The sequence below is a fragment of the Panthera pardus genome, unplaced genomic scaffold (assembly GCF_024362965.1).
Source record: "Panthera pardus isolate Hobbes unplaced genomic scaffold, ASM2436296v1 HiC_scaffold_6, whole genome shotgun sequence".
NCBI lineage: Eukaryota > Metazoa > Chordata > Mammalia > Carnivora > Felidae > Panthera > Panthera pardus.
The window spans coordinates 104,189,109-104,211,168 of record NW_026526991.1 but is presented as its reverse complement, the minus strand read 5'-3'; the positions used below and the strand labels follow the sequence as shown (position 1 = coordinate 104,211,168).

The window sequence follows — 22,060 nt, the reverse complement described above, 5'->3', positions numbered from 1 at the left end:
CAGGTCCCATGTTTAACCCTGGGCCAGGCACAAAGTATGAACTCTGTAAGTGGGACCTATGATTCCCAGGGTACTGAGTTTGTGCACAGTAAGTCAGACCCAGGCATCCGTTCAAACTTAATTCTGATGGGATTGGGGATCTCAGGCACCTAATTAAGAGCAAATTGGCATAGTAGGTCACCCAAATCCATATGTTTGAGCAAATCATTCTTCCTGAGCTGGGATCCACCCTTTTTCCCAAAGGAGTCTCCCAACAGCCTGGCTCATCCCCATTTTCTTTTTGGGAGAGGCCTGGATTTTCTGGATAGTCAGTCATTTTGAGACCAACAGAAAGGCCAACAAGGCACGGGCCTATTTTGTCTGTAACCTTGAGCCTGAGTTTATACACGGGGAGACTGCCATATGGCTTTTCTCAGGGCTGACAGTAATGACTCACTGCAGGGTCACCAATGCCCTTGAACTGTCTTGGGCAAAGTGGCTCACTGGATCTGCTTCTGGGCCTTGCTCCACAGCTGCCTGACCTCTGCTTCTCTCAGACGAATGTCCTCAACTCCTGAGACTCTCTATTTAGACACAGGGGCTTCCCCACACCTGTATCACTCTGTGTTCAGAGGGACCCAAGAAATCATTTTTTCTAACCCTCCTCATCTCACAGATAAGAAAAGCAGCCCAGTGGTGGCTACAGGCTTGCTCATACCTCTAGAGCTTGTAGCAGACCCAGGATTTGAACCCAGGTCCAGGGTGCCTTCTGTGATCCTGTCCTGGCTGCCACAAACCCCTACCCCTCAGCCTGCTCCCTCTCCACAGGGTACTCCCTGCCTCAGGCTCCAGGTCCTAAACATTCGGAGTGGCAGATTCCATGGCTTTGTGGTAGGACAGTTACTTACCCCTTTGAAATCTGGTTTCCATGAAAGGACAGAATGATCTCTTGGAGCCTTGTGGTACCCACTGACCATAATATCAATTAGCAACGTAAAAATGTGTTTACTTTTCTGTTAAAAGAGGCATTCCTTTCCTATCCAACTCAAGTTTTGTAAAGAAACAAAAATATAAGCCAACAAGGATGAAGGGATACATAATTGCCTGGCAGAACAATGGAGCAATCCATGACTTCCAGGGATGGAATCCACAGAGCCTGGGGAGCTGGGACCTGGCAAGACAAACAGGGTGACAGGGAAGTCTGAGTTGGAACAAGGGGAAAGGACAAGGAAGAGAGAGGAAATTATTGTACTGGGGCAGGCCCAGGAGTGGCGCAAGCTGGGGAAACAAGGAACGGATCTCCAACCCACTGCATCACCCCACCCCAGCCAACACAATCATGCCCCTCTTGTTGTCCAGAACCCCCATGACACCCCATAATGGGACTCTGGATGTATTCCCATCTGCCCTGATGCCCCCCTGCTCCAACTTCATAACAGTCAAATTCCCCTTCTGGGTTTCAGGGGCCATTGGCTGGCATGATTTTGACGGGTTACCTTTCCCATGGGTATATGCATTTTAACAAACTGAGCCACCCAGGCGCTCAGGGTATATGCATTTTAAATAGGGATTCTGGAATCTCTGGTTCGGCTTCCTGCTTTCTTCAAGTAAAAGTGGAGGGGTTGAGGGGGGTAGGATGGAATAAGACAGATGCCACTGGGAGAGAGCGTCACCGAAAGATCTGACTGAGGGGAAACAGGGGAAGAGCTTGGAGTAGTTCTCTTTCTCTGGGGAGAAACAAAGTCTCATTCTGTTTCTCCATAGCCTCCACCCCTCCAGAGATGGGATTTTCCTTCTCTTTCATAGATTTGGAAACTGAGGCCTAAAGTGCCAAGCCCAGAGACAGAGGTGGGCCCAAAGGCTGAGAGTCCTAACCCTGCAGCCCCTGCTCTGAGGAGCCAGATGAAAGGGGCCAGGAGCTGGAGTGAGAGCATGTGGGTTTGAGGAGAGGGGAGGCTCTGGCAGACTGGCCTTGCAGGCTGCAGCAGGGGGGCAGGGGCAGCCCTGGGAGGGGGCTAGTGCCAAGGCCAGCGGAGGGAGCCGACCAGATCCAGTGATTCCCAAGTCCCAAGAAATATAAATGACTCATGCTGGGTGGCTCTGCACGCCAGCCCAGCCCACATTCCCGGGCCTTTGTTCCCAGCCAGCCTGGGCCTGGCCTTAAAGGGCCAGCTCCTAGGGCCTGAGCGTGGGCCGCTCCACCCCACCCCCACCCTCCTCTTTAATCCTGGCCCTTCCTTGGGTTGCTCCTAGTCTCTGGGCTGTGGGTAAAAAGGGTGGCATCCTGCGGGATTTAGGGGTCCATCCGATTGAATCTTCAAGCTGTAAGGGAGGGCTCTCAGGTCGTTTCATCCATCCCTCTGCCTCTGCACCTAAACTGTCCAAGAAGGATTAAGAAAATCTTTGCCCTGCTTTTTAAAGATGCTTCCGTGAGGGGACCCTTTCAAAGCAACTTCTTGCAGAGTCTCAAACCATCTCCCTTCTAACACCATCCCCCAGGCTGCAGGCTGGGCTGGAGGCCCCTCTCCCAGGGCCCCTCCCTCTATTTTCTCCCCACCCCACCCTGGGCCCTGCCAGCATTGTTTCTTTCTTGGCTCTCACTTGACACGTGTTTGGTGGGTTTTAGGTTGGCTTGTGAACCCGGCTCCCTGTGCTGGGCCTCTGAGGGGTCCAGGTTTCAGGCCAGTCCTATCCTGTCCTGCTCATGGATCCCTCGGGGGAGAAACACCATCCTGGCGCCCGTGCAGCCGGGCTGCCCCAGTCATTTCTTTGGACCTTGTGTGCCACCATGTGGACATTCTGGAGATCTGGAGCCTTCTGGGGCTCAGAGGGGGCACTCTGCAGACATTCCCACAGCCACCAAACCAAACACTGAGAAAACATCCTTAGCTAGAAAGTAGCCCTGAATCAGCACAAACCAAAATAGAAGCAGGCCCTAAATCAAAGAGGGAAAGATAGGACTGTACCCTCTGTGAAACAATGGCTTTTTTCTTCCTTTTTTTGTAAATATATATTTTTTAATGTTTATTTTTGAGAAAGAAAAAGAGAGACAGAGACAGAGCGTGAGCAGGGGAAGGGCAGAGAGAGAAGGAGACACAGAATCTGAAGCAGGCTCCAGGCTCTGAGCTGTCATTACGGAGCCCAGTGTAGGGGCTCAAACCCACGAACTTTGAGATTATGACCGAGACAAAGTCGGACACTTAACCAGCTGAGCCACCCAGGTGCCCCAACAATGACTTTCTTAGAGCCATTGAACAACAGAAGCCAGCTGGCTCTATTAAAACTTATAGATAGCAATATTTTTTGTTAAAGCTTGGGAAGATCTTTGTGTCCCCAAGCAAACAGCCCCTTCTGTCCCCCAGCCCCAGTATTTGGGCAATGCTCTGAACACAACACTAGAGCTTTGGGTTTAAGGTTTTGTCCACTGTTAATATACAAATTTTAAGAGAGGGGTCTCCTTAGATGCTTTCACAGTAATTTCAGGGTTTATCAGATCTTGAACTGAGAGCTGGGTTTGGAGGGAGTAGAAAGTGTCAAGCTATGGGGGAAACTGGAGGGAGGGACAAGGACAGGAGGAGTGGGGATGACCAACAGGAAACTCCATGGGCAGGGAAGCCCTGCTCACAGTTGTTCCCTAGTCAGAGCCCTTCCAACCGTGGAGAGGCCTGGGGGCTGCTCCATAGACTCTGTCATTTAATAAGTGTCCATTGTACCCAGGACAAACCTTTATCAAATGGGCTAGAACCATGGGCTGTAGCTTTGAGGCCTTTGTGGGGCACTGGCCTTGGCATCCCTAGCCCCAACCAACCAGGACAGCTGGCTCTGGATAAGCCCAACATCCAGAAGGAGCATCCAGAGCCCTCTGAGACCTGCCCCATCCATCCTTCCATCCGCCCACCCACCCACTCAATAGAAAACCTCTGTGGTCATCTGCAGGGTTAGGTCCACCCTCCTTCCAGGCTGTCACATCTTTCAAAGTTCTGCCTTCCTCTCCTTTCTCACTTACTCTCCTACAGTTCCTTGTCACCCTGATCCTAAATCATACCATAGTCTTTCAGTGGATCTCCCTGCTTCTGGACCCGCCTGGGCCCATGCATTCCAAACACCGCTCCTAAATTTATCTCCCTAAAACACACCCAAGTTGTCCTGAGTGATTGCGGACTCTGCCTGCAGCATCCAGTCTGAATTTCTGGGCCCAAACCAGAGGCCTGCTCCCTAAGCCCTATGTTGTCACTCCATCTTTCGGAGTTAGTGACTTCCTGAGAATAAGAGCTTTGTTTTATATTTCAAAATCAAATCAAATGTAAATTATGTCAATAAATCCTAGCCAAAAAACCCAAAACACTAGCATGCATCACTGTGTGCATACAGACATGCATTCTGATGTGCATGGCTGTGGCCTCAGGGCTCTTGGCCACTCTGTTGAGTAGGATCCAAATACAGCTCCTGACCCATTTGCTAAGCTGTGCACCCCGCCTCAGGGCCACATCATTCTGGGAGATGAGGTGCCCTTCCTATTCCCCCCAAGTCTCAGAGCTCCTCCTATTGTGTTCTGAGATGCTTTCCTTTCAGAGGAAAAGAGAGCGGCCCAAGGCCAGGCTGGGCCCAGGCAACACAGAGAATGAAATGAGGTTGGTGCATCTCACAAGGGGCTGAGGCCCTCCCCTCCCCCTGCCGTGTGAGGGAACGTGACCCTGGGGAAACATAAATGACAACATTCCATCATTTCCAAGTTCAAAGGTCCGTAAGGGCTTTCTAGTCCAACTCTTTATTCTTTCAGGCCATAAAACTGAGAAGGGTGCTGCTTGCTCTCGGTTTACCACCAGGTTACAGGAGAGCTTTAAAACCTCTTTCCAGTCTCTCAACTGCTTCCCTTTCGGGAGCCTTCAAGGTAAGCCTGTGCTTTCTCCCTTACAGCCTGGGAACCCCAACCCCAGGGGCAGCCAGCCCATCAACCTGAACCACTACGCCACCAAGAAGAGCGTGGCCGAGAGCATGCTGGACGTGGCCCTCTTCGTGTCCAACGCCACGCGGCTGAAAGCGGTGCTGGAGCAGGGGCCGTCCGCCCACTACTACACCACCCTCGTCACCCTTATCAGCATCTCTCTGCTCCTGCTCGTGGTCATTGGCATCCTGCTTGTGGTCATCGGTGAGGAGCCCAGGCCTGGACTCGGCCTTGGCGCCCCCTAGTGGAAAGAAAAGCCCCACCGGCTTCCCGGCACCACCCCGCATTTGCACACGCCAGTTTCTCAGCCTTACACTAACCTGGTGGTAGTCCTCCGCTTGACAACCGCCCAAGTAGCAACTCCTCCACAGTGAGAGCAGGCTCCCTATCCTACCTCCTGGTATCACACATAGGGGTCACTCCACAATACCTTCACTTACTTGTAGCACAGGTCCCTACTGCCTTTTGTGTGAGCACCCATCCCCACTCTTATGACCCAGGATAATTTCCCAAATCCCTATTCCATTAAGTACCGTGTGGATGCCCCATGCACTGGGCAGTGAGGGAGAAGGCAGCTTAATGCAATGACTACCACCTCCCTTGCTTTCTGCCACGCAGGTCTCTGAGGTGCCAGACTTTCTCTGACCTCTAGTGGATGCGGTGAGGGAAGTTTGGGGCTATGGCCCCACCCTGACCCTCCCTTCCCACTCCCCCCACCCTTGTCCACAGCGCGGCTGAACCTCAATGAAGTAGAAAAGCAATGGCAGCTCAACCAGCTCAACAACGCCGCCACCACTCTGGTCTTCATCACTGTCATCATCAACGTCTTCATTACAGCCTTCGGGGCACAGAAGACAGGCTTCCTGGCCGCCAGGACCTCAAGGAATCCCCTCTGAACACAGCCTGGGACCCAGGTGAGGGAGGATGGAAGGTCGCCAAATGACCCTTTTCTCAGCTCTGGGCGTTTGGGGTAAAGTGACATCTTTGCAAGCAAAAGGGGAAAGAGATCCGAGGCAAGGAGGGGATCTTAGAGAAGAGCTTGGATCTGGGCCCAGAAAGTCCCCACGTGCTGTTAACAGGTGACTCTTCCTCGGCAATTAAGCTTGAGCTTTTCTATAGCCTGGGATGGGTTTTTCTATAGCCAGTGTGGTTAGTGCTTGGCTCTGCCCCTCTGGCAAGAGGGAAGATGCAGTAGGGATTCCTCCTTGGCGCTGCCCAGCAGTCCTTGCTACTCAAACTGTAGTCCCTGGACCAGCAGCAAAAACACCGAAGCTTGCAGGAAATGTAGACTGTCCGGCCCCACTCCAGATCTACTGAATGGGCATCTGCATTTTCAAAAGGCTGCCAGGGGAATTGTGTGTGCATTAAAGTCTGAGGGCCATTGGTCTGGCCTGCCCTCCTCACTGCCTCTTCTCTGCTTCCCCTACAGGTCCTGGGTCTGGAACTGCTTCTGCCTTTCCTCCCTGATCTGTTAGGCTGATGGGCACTTTCCACAGCCTCTGGGAGAGCTTCAAAAAGGGCTGTGTAGATGCCCTGGATCCCTACCCTGGATCCCTATTTCAGCATCTGAAATAAGATGTACTATTTTACTGGTCTAAGTGAATCCCATCTTGGTCTGGAGTCCTGAACTCAGACTGGGGTACTGCCAGTCTTTCTAGTAGCATCTCCAGAATCTAAGACATGTCTATCTAAGGTCAAGCCCGCCTAGCTTCAGGACTCTGGTTCTTACTCCACCTCATTCCTTCCCCTCTGCCCCATCCATTTCCTCTGCTCCAGGCCTCAGTTTTCCCTTTCTGTAAAATGGAATGATTTATATCTATAAATTTTTCTGCAAATCCACTATGAGTCAGTCTTTATGCATTGGGCTGGTCTCTGGATGCCCTCTCCAGCATCTGGAAAGAGCTTGAAGGAGCAAACCTAAGTTCGGAGGGAGAAAAATCTTTTAAATCACTCCCTCTTCTCTGGGTTCTGCTGAGTCAAATTTCCTGGGCCCGCCTGCCTTGGGCTAATTACCATCTGCTACATCAGTGGCAGATTAGTCAATTCTGGATTGATCCATGTATGCGCAATCCTTTTTGAGAACTTGTTATAAACCTATCATAGCTTTCAAATTAGCACTTTCTCTTAGGCAGGTACTTAAGGCATACAAACTCATTTTGATCTTTGCCTATGCAAAACAGAACTAGAAAGGTAAATTTGCACCCATAAAATGTCAACAGGGCATCTGTAGCTCAAACAGAAATGATTTTTAGATTGTCTGCTACTTTAAAATAAGTCACATCTTGGCTTCTCTCTGCTGCTGACCAAACCATTCTGGCCCTATGTCTAGCCTTCTTCACCCAGGGTGTCCATCAGCGTTTCCCCACTGAAACCACAATCTCCACAAATCTGCTGAGCAGAAAATGCCCAGTCTGCTATCAGACCGTGAACTCTGCAGGCAGGAAGAGTGCTGGCCCCTTCCAGAGTAAACCATGCAGTTCCCCACACAGCAGGCACCCAACTAATGGTAAAGGATGGAGGGTGGTGTGGAGGGTCCTTGGCACATCCATCAGAGGCCTGACTACTAAGGGACAGAGACGTGAACCCCGGGCCTCTTAGCCCACCCCTCTCCCATCTTGATGGGCAAGGGGAAAAACACACGAGCCACTTTGTTTTCTAAGAAGATGCTGTATTTAACAATTTCCTTCCCCCCATCCCACTCCCTCCCCCCACCCGACACATTTCCCTACAGAACAGGGGCCTACCAGGCCCTCCCCCTTAAGGCAGATGGTGTGGAGGTAACAAAGTCAAACACAAGGCACTGGCCAGGGTCAGAGAGGTGTGCGAGCAGGGCCTAGGAGGCTAGGCTCGCTCCCGTCATCAAAAGAATGGAAGTTGGAGAGCTCTTTGGGTTGGCTCAGGCCTTCCAGTGCCATGCCCAAGGGTGACCCTGGCCCCAGAGAGAAAGCTGGCACCCCAGCCAGCCAACCATAGCTCTCACTGACTCCCTGAAGTCCTTTCCCAAAGGCAGTAAGCCTGAGCAGACTCTGAGAAAAGCCATAGCCCAGGGGGCAGCTATGGCATCCAACAGCCACAGCCTATTAATTGGAAACTCTTTGTCCTTCCTGATTTCTTAGAGAGGGGCAGGGAATTCTCTTCAACCTCCAGAAGGTTCTCAACGGGCCCCAATCTCCTAGATGCCAAGCATGTGCCCTTGGTGAATGCAAGGCTCACCGGGTAGACCCTGCAACTCCAAATGCTGTGACTTGGATTCTATCACAGCACAGCTCTGTGGGGCTCCGCTGACTGGCATCCTGGGCCCTGTTGCACCAGCTAGGAGTGCTTCCTCCCAGCAGCGGCGAGCTCTGCGTTCCCCTCCCTAAGCAGACGCTGAAGTTCCACAGCAAGTGTCCGACACACCCACACACCGTTCGTCAATTCAGCAGCAGCGGCAGAGGCAGCAGCGGCGGCGGCAAAAAAAAAAAAAAAAAAAAAAAAACCCAGCCCCAAAGGCCCCAGGGGATTTTTAGTGCAAGAGAAGTGTGTGATCATCAGGTGCCAGAAAGGGTCGCTTCACTTTTCGGTTCCTCTGGGCCCCACTCCCCTCCAACTCGGGAAGAGATCACAGGGCGATGCCCTTACCTCCCCCAACCCCTTGCCCCTTACTACCCTGATCCCTGTTCCTCTGTCTTGCCCACACCCCTTCCTCTTCTTCCAAGCAAGGCTGGGGCTGGGGATCCCCCTGCAGGAGGGCAAGGCTATGGGGGAGCAGAGCTGTGGGGACTCAGGATTTCCACTTCCTTTTCCTCCCGTCCTGCTGGATGCCCACCTCCTCTTCGCATCTGAGTCCACGGCTTACATTCCCATCCTTTTTCCTCTCTGCTTCATGGTCTCCCCAAGGCTTATGCTTACAGGCGGGTCGGGAAAGGGGCTTCTCTTCCTGCCTTCTCCACCCACCTTGCCCGTCCTGCACGGCCTATATGCCAGATGCTGAGGAATAAAAACCCGCTGTCCACTGGTTCTCAGTCTCCCAACCCCGCTGGGGCACCGTGAGGATGATGCCACTTCTGTGTTCTTGTCAGTCTGAAGTTAGCACCGCCTGGGGGGTAAGGTTAATGCCCTAATCGGTGGCCAGCTGTTCAGTGGCTACCTGGGAGAGATGTGCGTGTCTCTGGAAGGCACGAGCCTGGGGTAGAGCTGAGAACTCCTCTGGTTATAAATCAGCTGCCAGGTCAAGGACCAAGGGACACATCGCTACACAGGAGTGGGTCTGAGGTATGCAAGTGGGGAATGTACCCTAAATGCACGACTCCATCCCTCTCTCACAGTCAGTGCTGGGTCTGGACAGTTAGTTTTGGTTTTCTGTTAGAAAAATAAAAACCCCAATGAAGTATGTCCAAGAGAAGAGTTTCCAGGGCACGGTCACTACTCCCTGGGAGGAGCATGGGTGGATGCTGGAATGCACCTCACAGATAGGTTGGCATTGCTCCAACAGGTCTTTCCTTCCTTAACTGTGCTGCCTTCCCCGGGAGCCGGTCCATCTCTGTCAACTGAGTGCACGGCCCCTCCTGGTCCCTCTCTCAAGGTCCTCCCTTCAGAGGCCCCGAGGGTAGAGAGACAGGCCTCAGCAGCTGTCTGTGTGAGGCGACAGCTCTCGGGGGAGTGAGGGTGTTAGCTCTGAGGCCTCTTGGGGCCCGGCCATGGCTTCCGCTCCCTTTCCCTCTCCTTCTCAACAGTGAGTAGGGGCATTGGGGAGCGAGCACAAGTCAAGGAGCAGGAAGCAGTCAGTCCAGTGGGCCACCCTTCGGGATCATGGCATCTTCATCTGGCGGCGGTTCCACATGCCTCGCTTGGAATGGAAGTAATGGAAGAAATTCCTGAGGGAGAGACGTTCCACTTCCAGGCCTGCTTGGAGGATCCTGAGTAGGGGAGGGGCAGGATGAGCAACAGAAGCGCAAGAGGCAGCTGGGGAGAGGCCCAGGCCCCTGAAGATCCCGCCCTCCCGCATCTATACATCTATGTCAGACCCTGTCTCTGTCTCCCTCTGTTTACTCCCCACAGGGCATGCACACAGCACAGGCTTTGGAGCCAGGCAGCCTGGGTTTGAATTCCAGCTCCTTACTATGGAAAGCCCGTGAACCCGTCACCTTCCAGAGTCCCAGTTTGCCAATCTCTAGAAAGAGGAGGATGATGAGGCACCTGGGTGGCTCAATCCGTTAGTGTCCGACCTTGGCTCAGGTCATGATCTCATGGTTTGTGAGTTCGAGCCCCACGTCGGGCTCTGAGCTGACAACTCAGAGCCTGGAGCCTGCTTTGGATTCTGTCTCCCTCTCTCTCTCTCTCTCTACCCCTCCCCTGCTTGCGCTCTTTCTCTCTCTCAAAAATAAATTAATAAACATTAGAGAAAAAGAGGAGAATATACACTCAACTCTTGAACAACACAATTTCATATTGTGCAAGTTTTTTTCTGATAAATACAATACATATATACACACATACACACACACACACACACACACACACACGCACACATATTGGAGGCTGGTGGTAAAGGCTAGAGCTGATGGGAAGAAGGGCTCAGTACAGCTCCTGGCACATACCCCGTGCCCACCACCAGGAGCTCAGCCTACAGGGGACACATTATGTATGTGATGGAGGCAGAGGGAGCAGATTCCCCCATTGCTTTTCTATATGCTTAGCCCATGGGGTCCCTCTCACAGAGAGACTGGCCTTCCTGCAAGGCTGTACTGAAGTCTGCATCTGCCCAGCCCGGCAGGGAGATCAAGGGTGGAGGTAACTGCTAGACTAGGCTTCCATCCACTTTGGGATCTGCTTTGGCCTAGTTTTGTGAGAGCTGGGTTATCTAATATGAGCTCCCTCAAACTACCTCCTTTGCAACTTCTGTATATACAGCATATGTCCCTTTTCTTCTCTCCCTCGAGGGAAAAAAAACATACACAGACCCAGTTTTAAGCCTCAGACACTCCCTAGCTGTGGGATTTGGGACAGGTACTAACTTCTCCTCAAGCTGTTTTCTTGTTTGGAAAATGGAGATAACCACACCCCCTCACAGAAGCTTGGGGTCAAACAAACAAGGGACTGATGTAAATCACCTGCCAAATACAGGCCTCCAGTGATGGCTGGCTGTCTCTTAGAAGTGTCCCCACCCTTCCAGGGCTCCTGACTTTGTGACATCCTCTAGACACTGGTCCCTTCTTTCTTTGCTGTCTCCCCTTTCCCTCCTCTGCCCCTTCAGCCCAAACCTCAAGGTATCATCCTCTTTTCCTCCCCTTCCCTTGGCAACAAATTTCTTTCCTTCCTTTTTAAACTTTTACTGATTAAATAATCTCTACCCCCAACATGGGGACTGAACTCACAACCCTGAGATCGAGAGCCGCATGCTCTACTAAGCTACTGGGCTAGTAGCCTCTCTTGGCAACAAATTTCTTTCTTTCTTTCTCTTTCTTTCTTTCTTTCTTTCTTTCTTTCTTTCTTTCTTTCTTTTTAAAGCAAATTTCTTGACAGAGGAATCTCATACTGATACAGCCTCCACTCCCTCACCACCAGCACGCTCCACGATCCCCTGCAACTTGGGGTCCCCGCCTGCCTGCTCCTGCTTCAGCACCCTCTTCTCGCCCGCTTGCCAAGGCTGCAGCTTGTCTGGGGTTCTTCTTTCTCCTTCTTTCCACTCTTTCCTCCTCCCTGAAACTCCCTTCTCCCAGGGCTTCCAGGGACCAGGACCTCCTGGATATCTTGCTGCCCTTTAATGATCCACACTGCCTCTTTTGTCGGCCCCAAAGTCTTTCCTGCCCCTTCACCTGTTCTCTCTTATCGATTCCCACAGCCTCAGCCTTCCCAGCCAGGCAATGGCAGAGGGGAAGAGAGCTCCAATTCGGGAGAATGCAGCCATATTCTCCCACAGCACCTTGCTGTGCTTTACCCTGACAGCATACCATGTGCTTTAATTTCCATGCCAACCCTGTGACACAGGCAGAGGCGGTATCATCCCCCTTCTAATACATACAGAACTGAGTCTCGGCCAGGCAGGTAATGTGACCCCCAGTAAGTGGTGGGGCTTCCTTTGAGTACAGTGCTCTTTACCTGCATATCAGGAGTCTGCAGCCCAGGGGGCCGGGACACCATCCGTCTAGCCCTATTCCCTCCCCAGAGCACCTGATGGGATGGGATCCAAGCACGTCCCTCAGATGCCCTCCTTTCCCAGTCACCTGTCCAGCAGCTCCCAGTCTTCCCCACCCCAGCGATCTCGGAACTCCTTGGTGTTCATGCCCCCGATTCTGTCCAGGTCTGACTTGTAGATGCCGAGCAGTCCAAACCCATTCACCTCCCAGTAGCCTGTGAACAGACAAGAATCCCCCGGTGAGATGAGCCAGGGGCCAGGAGGAAGCAATGAAGGCCTCTAGGCTGCATTCCCAGAGCCTTCTCTGAAAGACAGAGGATGGGGTGCCTGAGGCTGAAAGCTGTCTCGTTTGAACAAGTCCCTTGCCTGTTCTGGGGGGAAGCCCCCCGACGCTAACGTTCAGGGGCCAATGGAAGCAGCGGTCCTAAAAGGGAAGGACCATGGGCTCTACAACAGGATCTGATAGCAGCAGTCACTAGAGGCACAGCCCAGTGCACCTTCCTTATTTGTTTCCCTCTCCAGAGGCAGGGAGCCTGTCTTTCCATTTTTTTTCCATCTGCACAGGGCATAGAGTCTGGCACACAGTAAACGTCTGGTGAAGGGAGAAAGGAAGATGGGGAGGAAATGTTCATCGTTGCCGCTGCTGTGGCCATGAGCACAGCCCTCAGGCACCTCTCTGGTGGACCATCCAATGGGCAGAAGCAGCAGGCAGGGGGTGGGGATGCTGTCATGGCATGGTTGACATGGTTGTTTCCAGCTCTGGGATGAAGAACCAAGGCCAGAGAGGACTTTCCTACCCTCCCCAGCCCAGGGCAGAGCTCACCCTCAGGCCACTGGGGGGTGGCCCCGCAGTGCAGCCTCATCACCATGGGGGCAAAGGCCATCTTGCCCTCTACACAGTGCTTCCGGATGGTATCGATGATTCCAGCTGGGAAGTGGATGTGGAGGTCACATAGGAAGATGATGCTGTGTGGGTCCTGGGGACAAATTGGGGAGGGTCAGTAGACCCTACGGACCAGGGCTCAGAGGTCAGGCCACTCCCTAAAACGATCCTTAGGTCCTTCCCATTTGAATAATGGACAAATTTCCATAATACAAACTGTTGGGCAGATTTCCATAGTACTGGGTACCAGAGTGCAGTTCTCAGAGTCAGAGAATGAGTTCTGATGCCTTCCCTCCACAATGTACGAACTGCAAGGACTCAGGACAAATGCTCCAGTGTCATTTGTTCAGTCCCACCCTGGCACTGGCCCTGCCCCATAGCAGAGTGGAACGTCCGTGTCCTCATTCCCTCCCGCTGTGAGGAGCTGACTACCGCACGTATCCCAAATGTCTCCTCCTCTTAACCAATCTGTAACCACGTCTCCAGAGCCCCTCCCAGGTTATTACCTTCACCAGGTCTATGCCAGCCTGAAGCCCAGCTGAACGCTCAAAGTTTCCACTTAGCTTCATGTACTGGTAGCTGCAGGGAGAAGAGAGGAGGGAAGGGCAGAGTATCAGGGCTCAGCAGCGATGGTCCCTGGAGGAAGCCAGCAGGCATGGAGGAGGGATGATGCGTGCTCCTGGGATGGGATTATGGGCAGGTGAGTCCTCTGGAGAAAGCCAGAGACTGGGACTCAGGAAAGCCAGGTGGGACTTCGGGCTCTGCCTAGGACCCAGCAGTCCTGAGACTTCAGAAAGCAGGTGGCTAAGGCCGTGTGCTGGCCAGGGAACCTCCTCACCTCCGCAGCTTGGACCTCTTTAGGGCCATCTCGACGTCCATGTCCCCACTGCTATAGTCCGTGATGATGATATTGAAGTGTGGGTCACCGGTGACCTGCAACAGCTTTTCCATGTCTCCAATGAATTGCTGTACCCAACGCGCCTGGTTCTTTACTGCCATGGTGGGCAACAGAGAGAAAGAAGCGATAATGCAAAGAAAGGCATCCCCACTGCCAGCTCCTACATGAGTCAGGACCCTATCAGACCTCCGCTTAGGGGTAATACAACTATGGAACCCACCCGCAATGCAGCAGGGAGGCGGAAGGTGGAGGGAGAGCTCACCGGTGAAAGGGGGCTCTATACCCTGCTGCCTACAGAGCCTCCAGGCAGGGCCCCATGGGAAAGCCTTGGACGGGGCTTGTCCTCAGCTCTCCTAGTCACCCGATCATGCTGTCTCACTGTTATCTGCCCATCCTATTATCACCCTAGCCCACAGTTACACATGTCTGTTACGTGCTCCCCTTTTCCACTATAAAAACCAGGTAACCCCCTCTATGTCTTATTCCCCAGAGTAGTTGCAAACCCCAGTACAACACTCTGGCCATGATTGCACCCAACCCCAAAACCTGTTATAATAGGAGAGCAACTGGCCCGAGAGTCAGCATCTTTTCCAACGCCAACACTCAGTCACGTGATCTTGGGTCCTCAACTGTAAGGTGGCCTCTCCCACAGGTTCTTATGAGATCAAATCAGTGAGCAGAGACCTGGGTGCTCACGGTTACTTTTAGGATCCCCACTCTGCTGATAATGGCCGGGCTCTGCTTGAGGCTCACCAGGCACAACGAAGTGGACCACAGCTCGGTGATTCCAGGAGAAGCCCTGGGGCCAACACAGCTTGGGCTCTGGGGCCCGGACATTCAAGACATGTCTCCGGCGGTTGTGTGAGCCCCAAACCAGGCCCTGCAGGTTCCGGGCCTCGACCTCTTCCCCACCAGCTGGATCGATGCCCTGCCAGCCTCGTGTAGACACATACTCGGAGAGCCGCACTGGGCGCTGGCCTTGTTCCAGCAGCTCAAGCTCCAGGAGGTAGCGGCCTCCACGTAGCTGGTCCTGGCGCTTCTCCACGTTCACAATTCGCTGCAGTTGGTACTTCCTGTGGCAGAAAGGGCAGGCAGCTTGAGTAATTCCTTCCCCTACTGTGGGGGTAACATGGTGTGGTAGAAGCCTGTAAGGCCAGTGGTCAGGAGACCCTGGTTTTTGTCCTGGCGATGCCTTTGGCTAAGATGCTTATACCAGGGGGTGCTAGTAGAGCATGCAACTCGATCTCAGGGTCATGAGTTCAAGGCCCAGGTTGGGTGTAGAACTTAAGAAATAAGAAAAGAAAGAAAGAGAGGGACAGAGAGAAAGAAAGAACAAACTTACACCAGATGCTTAATCTCTAGTGTTCACTGCCTCCATCTTTAAAAATGTACCTAATTGACCTTGGATGATCTCTAAAGTCTGTTATAGCTCTAAGATCCTAAGTATGTAAGGTGAATGTGTGTCCTTCAGAAACTGACCCTCATTAATAAAATACTCTGCTCAGAGTACATAAGACACATGGATTATCAGATAAATGTTGATTGGTTGGCTCAATATCATTAGTCACTAGGGAAATGCAAATCCAAACCATAAAGCGATACCATTTCACACACTTTAGGATGGTTAATGAATTAATTTCTTAATTAAAATGTTTATTTTTGAAAGAGAGTGAGAGAGACAGAGAGCGAGCAGGGGAGGGGCAGAGAGAGACAGAGACACAGAATCCAAATCAGGCTACAGGCTCTGAGCTGTCAGCATAGAGCCTGAGGCGGGGCTCAAACTCACAAGCTGTGAGATTATGACCTGGGCCAAAGTTGGATACTTAACCGACTGAGCCACACAGTCGCCCCTATTTATTTATTTTGAGAGAGACAGAGCACACAAGCAGGGGAGGGACAGAGAGAGAGGGAGAGAGAGAGAGAGAGAGAGAATGGCAAAGCCTAATGCGTGGCTCAATCCCACAAACCGTGAGACCAACACATGAGCCAAGATCAAGAGTCGGTGACTCAACCGACTGAGCTACCCAGGCGCCCCCCACCTCAATGGCTATTTTAAAGAAAGGAAGATAACAAGCGTTGACAAAGATGTAGAGAAATTGAAACCACTGATGGGAATGAAAAATGGTGCAGCTGATTTGGAAAAGAGATTGGCAGTTTCTCAAAATGTTAAACAGAGTTACTGTAAAAGTCAGCAGTTCTACTCCTAGGTATATCCCCAAGAGAACTGAAAACATGCTGACACAAAAATTTGCCCATCAATGTATTCATAATAGTCCCACAGTGGAAGCAACCCAAATGTCAATCAACTGACAAATGGACACACAATCCATGGCATAGTCACGCAGCGGAATCTTATGCAGCTGTACAAAAGAATAAAGTACTCAATACATTCTACAATATGAATAAGCTAAGTGCAAGAAACCAGAAAAAAAAGGCCACATATTACACAGTTCCATTTACATGAAATGACTATTATAGGTAAATCTGTAGCAGAAGAGAGTCGAGTAGTGGTTGCCAGGGACTGAGAGGAGGGAGAAACGGAAGTCATGCTAACAGGTACAGAGTGTCTTTTACAAGGGATGAAAATGATAGGAATAATAGTGGTGATGGTTGCATAGCATTATGAATATACCTAAAAACCACCAAATTGTACACTCTAAAACTACACTGTAAAACGGTACATTAAATAGTACGTGAATTCTATCTCAATTAAAAGAATGCTGATTGGTTAAATGAACAAATGAACAAACAAAGAAGTAAGGCCATGCTTGCTGCCCTAGCCCTTGTAGCCCATACCTGGGGTCTTGTCTCTTTTAGCCTCAGTTTTGCCTGATGGTGGGACAAAGACCTGACGGGTACACCTCATTCTCAGGGACGGGGGGGTCCCAGGTGCTTGATCTTCCACGGAGCCTGCCGCAGGGGACCGTGCTACAGCCCCCAGGTCCCTGCCCCCAGGCCAGCTGGCTGCGCGAGCCCCAGCCCCGGTCCCAGAAGAGCCCTTTACCTTACCCCCGGCTCCTCTGGTTGAGCTTCTTCAGGAAGACGCGTGTGACCTCGAGAGCCTCCTGCTCTGGAAGCAGCAGGTTGCCAGACGTGTTACAGTTCAGATCGATCCAGTCAGTCCGCAGGGCTTGGAAGTCCAGGTTCCGAGCACTGAAGGTCTGGTCCCAGCTGACCACAGGGTCAAACATGGGCATGTATTCGAACACCTCACTCACATCCTCCTCCTCTTCCTCTTCCTCCCCCTCTTCTTCTCCTTCTGCCTGTCCTTCCTGGCCTGCAGCTACCACCACCTCTCCCTCCCCGGGCCAACCCCTCCGGGGGGCTGGAAGCTCCATCCTGTCCCCCCTTCTCTGCTCTGCAATGTATGTCTCAACTTGATTCAGCCACTGGGATTGCCCTAGCGTCTTCCTGGGGCTGTCACCAGTGGGCCTGGGCCCCTTGACTTGAGGCGGGTTCCCTGCCAGATGCCCCGGAGGCCACTTCTCAGAGGGAGGGGGATCTTGGCTGAGCCCAGGGCTGGGTCTTCTGCCCTGCTTCTCTGGGGGCTGGACTGGGACATCACTGGTCCTCACAGGGAAGGGAGCTGTGGAGTTCCTCTTGGAAAAGGGTGCCAGTGGACCCTCCCAGGGCTGAGCCAGGAGTTTCCGCAGGCTTCGGAGGCGGTAGTCAGTGACATCCTGCCCAGGGGTGAAGGTGGGCACTGGTTTTCCCTCTGGCATCCTGGCATTCTGGTCATTGGAGTCAAGGGTCTCCTCCACTGCTTCTCCATATTGGGATTCTTCTAGAAGGCCTTCCTTGAAACCTGTCATTAATAACAACCATTCCTCACATTGGAGTTGCTAACCTTTCCCAAACGAGATATACAAGATAGCTATTGATCATCTGTATAACACACCAAGGAGTTTCAGATGGGGACGGCATCTGGGCTCTGCTATTCACTCACTTATTTATTGTGTGACCTGGGGTGAGTTACCAACCTCAACTAACTCATTTCTTCCTTCGTGTAAAGGGAATAATAGCCCATCTTCCATAGGGTTGTTGTGAAGATGGAGTGACATAAAATACACAAGGTGCCTAGCAGGTGCCTGACACTTGTAGGACCCAACAAATGGTCCTGGACGTGCCCTAATCCCTCAGGAAGGAGGGCCACAGGGAGACAGTGCTTCTTTATAGCAGACTTCTCCAGTGAGGTGCCAGGGACAGCGATGCCCTCAAGCAGTCCAAGGAATCTCCTCCAGGGCTCTAAATCTCCTCAAGCTGACTGCAGCATGCTGTTAAAAACAGTGTCATTTTCTACTGGTATGGAGAAGGTAGGAGTACCACTCTCTACTCCTTTGGGTTGGAGGAGGGGCTGTGCTGTGTGGTTTGGATTTTAAGCTCCTCAGGGGCAGGGCTGGCATGGTCTGAACTTCCCCTAGAAACAGACCATGGTCACCCCTCCCGGCCTGACCTGGAAGCCTCAGCTGTCACTCTGTACCTGGCTGCTCCAGCTTCTGCTTCTCAGGCTGGTCCATCTTGATGTACTCCTGAAAGCTGAACCTGTAGGAGGAAGGCAGAGGTAGACTGGCCCCCGGTGCCCTGCAGGCTCGTGAGTGAGGCTCTGCCTGAAGCCCCCGCAGCAATATGGAGTCATGCCCGGGACTAGGGTGCAGGAAGGAGGCTGGGCAAGAGAGTGTGTGTGTGTGTGAGTGTGTGGCGCGCCCAGGAAGGCCCAAGTCTCCTTGGCCTGGAAGAACATTTGTGTCCCCTCTGGTCCATGAAGCTCTACTGGCTTTTGCAGAACCCATCCATAAGGTCATTTCCTTACTCCATTCAGTGTCACTCACCTGTCCTGGTAGTATGAGTTTTCCTGGTAGAAGCATTTATTGTGGGTCTCCATGTGGCTCAAGCGGGTGTAGTCATTGGGGTAAACGAAGGACAGATGAACCTGGAGGCAGAGAAAGAAGCAGCAGGAATAAGAGCCCAGGATCCTGGTAAGAAATCAGCTAACCAGGATTAAGCCTGCCCCTGGCCAGGACCACCTAGGGCTCCTAGGGACTGGTGAGGGGAAGAAGGGCTGCTCTGAGCTCTGAATTTGTTATGCAGACCGGGATTCCATTCCACTCTTTAGGCCTCCTCTCCTGGGCTCTCTGGACCAAGCATAAGTCCCGATTCAAGCTTCCTGGTGCATACATACCTCATCTCCTATCTTAGCTCCTTCTCCCCAGCTACAGCCAGGACCATCCTCTTCTCCTTCTGCCATCTTATCCTCTCCTACAACCTCTAACCTTTACCTGCAATGTCCCACAGTCCCCTTTTGTCATTCATTCCATTGCTTTCGACCCTCTTAAATAGCTTAAGGCAATGTCACCCACAAACATCTCAGTTCAACCTCACCCATTCTCTGACCTTGGGGAGGACTTCTAATCATCTCTAGATCTGGATAAGTAGTGTGCATTCTGCCTCTACAGTTTCTACTAGGGCTACAGGCTCTCTAGAGCTAACCTCCCATCCACAGTTCACTTTCCCCCAGTGCCTTGTCTATGAGTTTATTAACTACTGCTGGCTCATAGCCCAGGAGGTCAGACCCGGGCAGGACTGTATGGCCCAAGGAGCAGAGAATATAGGAAGCATCGGGCCACCCCACCTCATGTCATCACTGTTGCCGAGTTGGTGTGGGGGCTTCCCAAGGCAGAGCCTTACAGGGTGGTCCCATGGGTGAGAGAGGCAACCGGGAACGCAAGTGCTCCCAGCCCAGGGACCTGTGAGGACATCCCGTCTGCTGCCATGTGGCATGGGGAGGAGGAAGAGTCAGCCCCGGCACCCCTCCATCTCAGCCACAGGCAGCAAGCCCTCTGGATCCTGCCCCCACTGGCCAGCCCCAAGACTTACAAAGCGGAGTCCCTGGTAGCGCTGTAGGGGGAGCCCATCCACCAGGTAGCTGGGTTTGTAGGGACAATCAGGCAGGACATGGCGGAGATGAGCCTTGGGAATCAGAGGCACTGAGGACAGTAAGGGAAGAGGGGTGAGGGTGGGGACGGGAGCCTGGAATGGGCTGGCTTAGAGCCAGGAAGGCACTCGGCTGAGGAGGAGGGCCGAAGGCCTCTGCTCTGAGAAAACACCTTTTTGTATTTGCTCGTGGCAGCAGTGGGCAGAGACCACGTCCATCAGCTGAGGCTGCCAAACCAAGGCTGGCACCACTTTCTGGGGTGGGTGCATTCAAGGAGCACCTTGGAGGCCAAGGATTCAGACACGGTCCCTGGTTCAAGGTACAACACAGTACTGGGACTGCTGTACTGGGCTAACCTCAGTAAAGGTTTAGAAACATCCAAGAGGCCACAAAGTCTCACCCTAGTGTAGTGCCAATAACTGAATTTCCTCCCAGTTGTTATGGGACTTGGTCATCTTTAAAAATGTAAATTCTCCCAAGAGTTGACAACTCCAGCACCTCGGTGGGAACAGATTTCTCTCACTGGATTCAAAGAGTTGTGATCCCCTAAGAAACTATGACGTATGGAATTGTGGAGGCATGCACAGGGGATTTCTGGGCTCTAGTTCTATTTCCTGTCCTGGGAGGTGGTTACACAATGTCGGTTCTATAATGATTTGTATAATTATAAAATTGTACATATATATTTTTTGTTATATTTTACACTACATAAGGGGAAAAAATGACTCTTTGACTTTTGGGATACTGTGCTAGAAGTGACAAGTCTCCCAAGTTGCCTCCCACTAAACCTGGCAGAGTACCGTCCCCAGACTGGATGACAAGAATGCGGCCGAAGCCTTACCTCGATAGAGGGTGTCTCGAGGGTCCGGTCGCAGCATGTCTGCAAGGGGCTGCTCATCTCTAGGAAGAGTGTCTGGGGACCCTACATGGCTGGCTGCTGTCTGAGGGATGTGGCCCACGTCATCCATCCTTAGGACTGTCTCGTCTGGGCCCAGGGAGAAAAGAACAGAAAGCAGCTGTGAGTCCTGGGGCAAACCAAAGTCAGGCCCCTGCCCCTCTGAGGGGCTGAGTGCAGGCTTCTGTATCCCCCAGGGGCAGTATGGGGTCTGCGTGATCCCTCTCCCTTGTTAGCCCTGCTCCCTCACAAGTTGTGGCTTCAGCTACTGATCTCCCTTAGAGCCACCCCACCAGCCCCATGGCTAGCACATACCACAGTGTATATGGGAAAAAGACAGCTTTCTGCTGGAAATTTGTCACTGTAAGTATGCCTCATTTATTTAACAAATGCATCTATAGCATTTACTAAATAACAAAACAGGCACCGTTCTAAGCATCTTATAAATATCAAACCATTCAATCTTTATAAGCACCATAAGACTTATGTACTTCGTAATTATTCCTATTTTATAGACAAAGAACTTTGGGAAAGAGAATCTAAAGCATTTGCCAGAGATCACACAACTGATTAAGTGGCAAAGCTGAATTTGAACATAGGCTATGTCGTCCCTGCCGCAGACAGGTCAGCCATGCCCCCACCATGGGCAGGGCACCCCCCCCACCCCTGCCCCGGCATTCTGCACAGCTCACTCATCATCTCCTGGTATTTTCTCTCTTTTGTTTTAATTTTGAGAGAAAGAGACAGATAGAGAATACACACAGGAGGGGCAGAAAATGAGGGAGAGAGAGACAATCCCAAGGAGGTTCTATGCTGTCAGCACAGAGCCCAACTAGGGGCTTGAACTCACAAAACCATGAGATCATGACCTGAGCTGAAACCAAGAGTCGGACGCTTAAACGACTGAGCCGCCCAGGCGGTCCATCCTCCTGGTATTCTCATCTCCAAGTGGGCCAGGCTTACTCCTTCCCTTTTCTCACTGCCCTAGGGACGGGTTGCTTGTCCTTGCTCCCTGCCTCCTGGATTCATTTGTCTACAGCCCCAGGTAGAGCTCTCCTTCTGTACCCAAGGCTGGGTGCCTCTGGCTCATCTCACTAGTTTCTCCCCTAAACTTTGGTATGGGCCTCTTTCTTCTCATCTCACATTGCATCTATGGATTCTAGCTCTCCCTTCTTCCTCTTGCACCAATTCAGCAGCTCACAACCTGCCCCTCTGCCTTGACCTTGACTTTGTGGCCTCCTGCTTTACTCACCAGCAACCTCCTCCCACCTGCCTTGCCCATTCCATACTGCCTCCCCTCCCCCACCCATCACCGTCTGGGAACCCAGGCCTCCCCGGCCTGTCCCCATCCTGCCCTCCTTCTCTCTCACACACTTCCCACTGCCTTCCCAGTCTCCTCCCAGCACTTGGC

The 22,060-nt window shown here is 52.2% G+C and overlaps 2 protein-coding genes across 4 annotated transcripts in view; one reads left to right on the top strand and one right to left on the bottom strand.

The window, feature by feature from the left end:
• NINJ2 (ninjurin 2) overlaps nucleotides 1-6,465 on the top strand; it is a 79,010-nt gene extending 72,545 nt beyond the window's left edge. For both annotated transcript variants that reach the window (XM_019464922.2, XM_019464923.2), the window contains exons 2-4: nucleotides 4,897-5,128; nucleotides 5,654-5,838; nucleotides 6,354-6,465. In XM_019464922.2, the coding sequence (XP_019320467.2) occupies nucleotides 4,897-5,128; nucleotides 5,654-5,820 (399 nt within the window). In that variant the 3' untranslated portion in view covers nucleotides 5,821-5,838; nucleotides 6,354-6,465. The remainder of the gene's footprint in view (nucleotides 1-4,896; nucleotides 5,129-5,653; nucleotides 5,839-6,353) is intronic.
• Nucleotides 1-22,060, bottom strand: part of B4GALNT3 (beta-1,4-N-acetyl-galactosaminyltransferase 3) — a 139,191-nt gene that overhangs the window by 30,756 nt on the left and 86,375 nt on the right. Inside the window, exons 10-20 of one of the 2 annotated variants that reach the window (XM_019464920.2) lie at nucleotides 20,596-20,739; nucleotides 19,697-19,806; nucleotides 18,652-18,752; nucleotides 18,303-18,364; nucleotides 16,832-17,627; nucleotides 14,576-14,895; nucleotides 13,763-13,916; nucleotides 13,431-13,503; nucleotides 12,865-13,018; nucleotides 12,130-12,256; nucleotides 8,376-9,822 (exon numbers count right to left, since the gene is read on the bottom strand). In XM_019464920.2, coding sequence (XP_019320465.2) covers nucleotides 9,714-9,822; nucleotides 12,130-12,256; nucleotides 12,865-13,018; nucleotides 13,431-13,503; nucleotides 13,763-13,916; nucleotides 14,576-14,895; nucleotides 16,832-17,627; nucleotides 18,303-18,364; nucleotides 18,652-18,752; nucleotides 19,697-19,806; nucleotides 20,596-20,739 — 2,150 coding nt within the window. In that variant the 3' untranslated portion in view covers nucleotides 8,376-9,713. Of the gene's footprint in view, nucleotides 1-8,375; nucleotides 9,823-12,129; nucleotides 12,257-12,864; nucleotides 13,019-13,430; nucleotides 13,504-13,762; nucleotides 13,917-14,575; nucleotides 14,896-16,831; nucleotides 17,628-18,302; nucleotides 18,365-18,651; nucleotides 18,753-19,696; nucleotides 19,807-20,595; nucleotides 20,740-22,060 lie in introns of those variants that run through there. The other variant, XM_019464918.2, reaches the window with a different exon arrangement.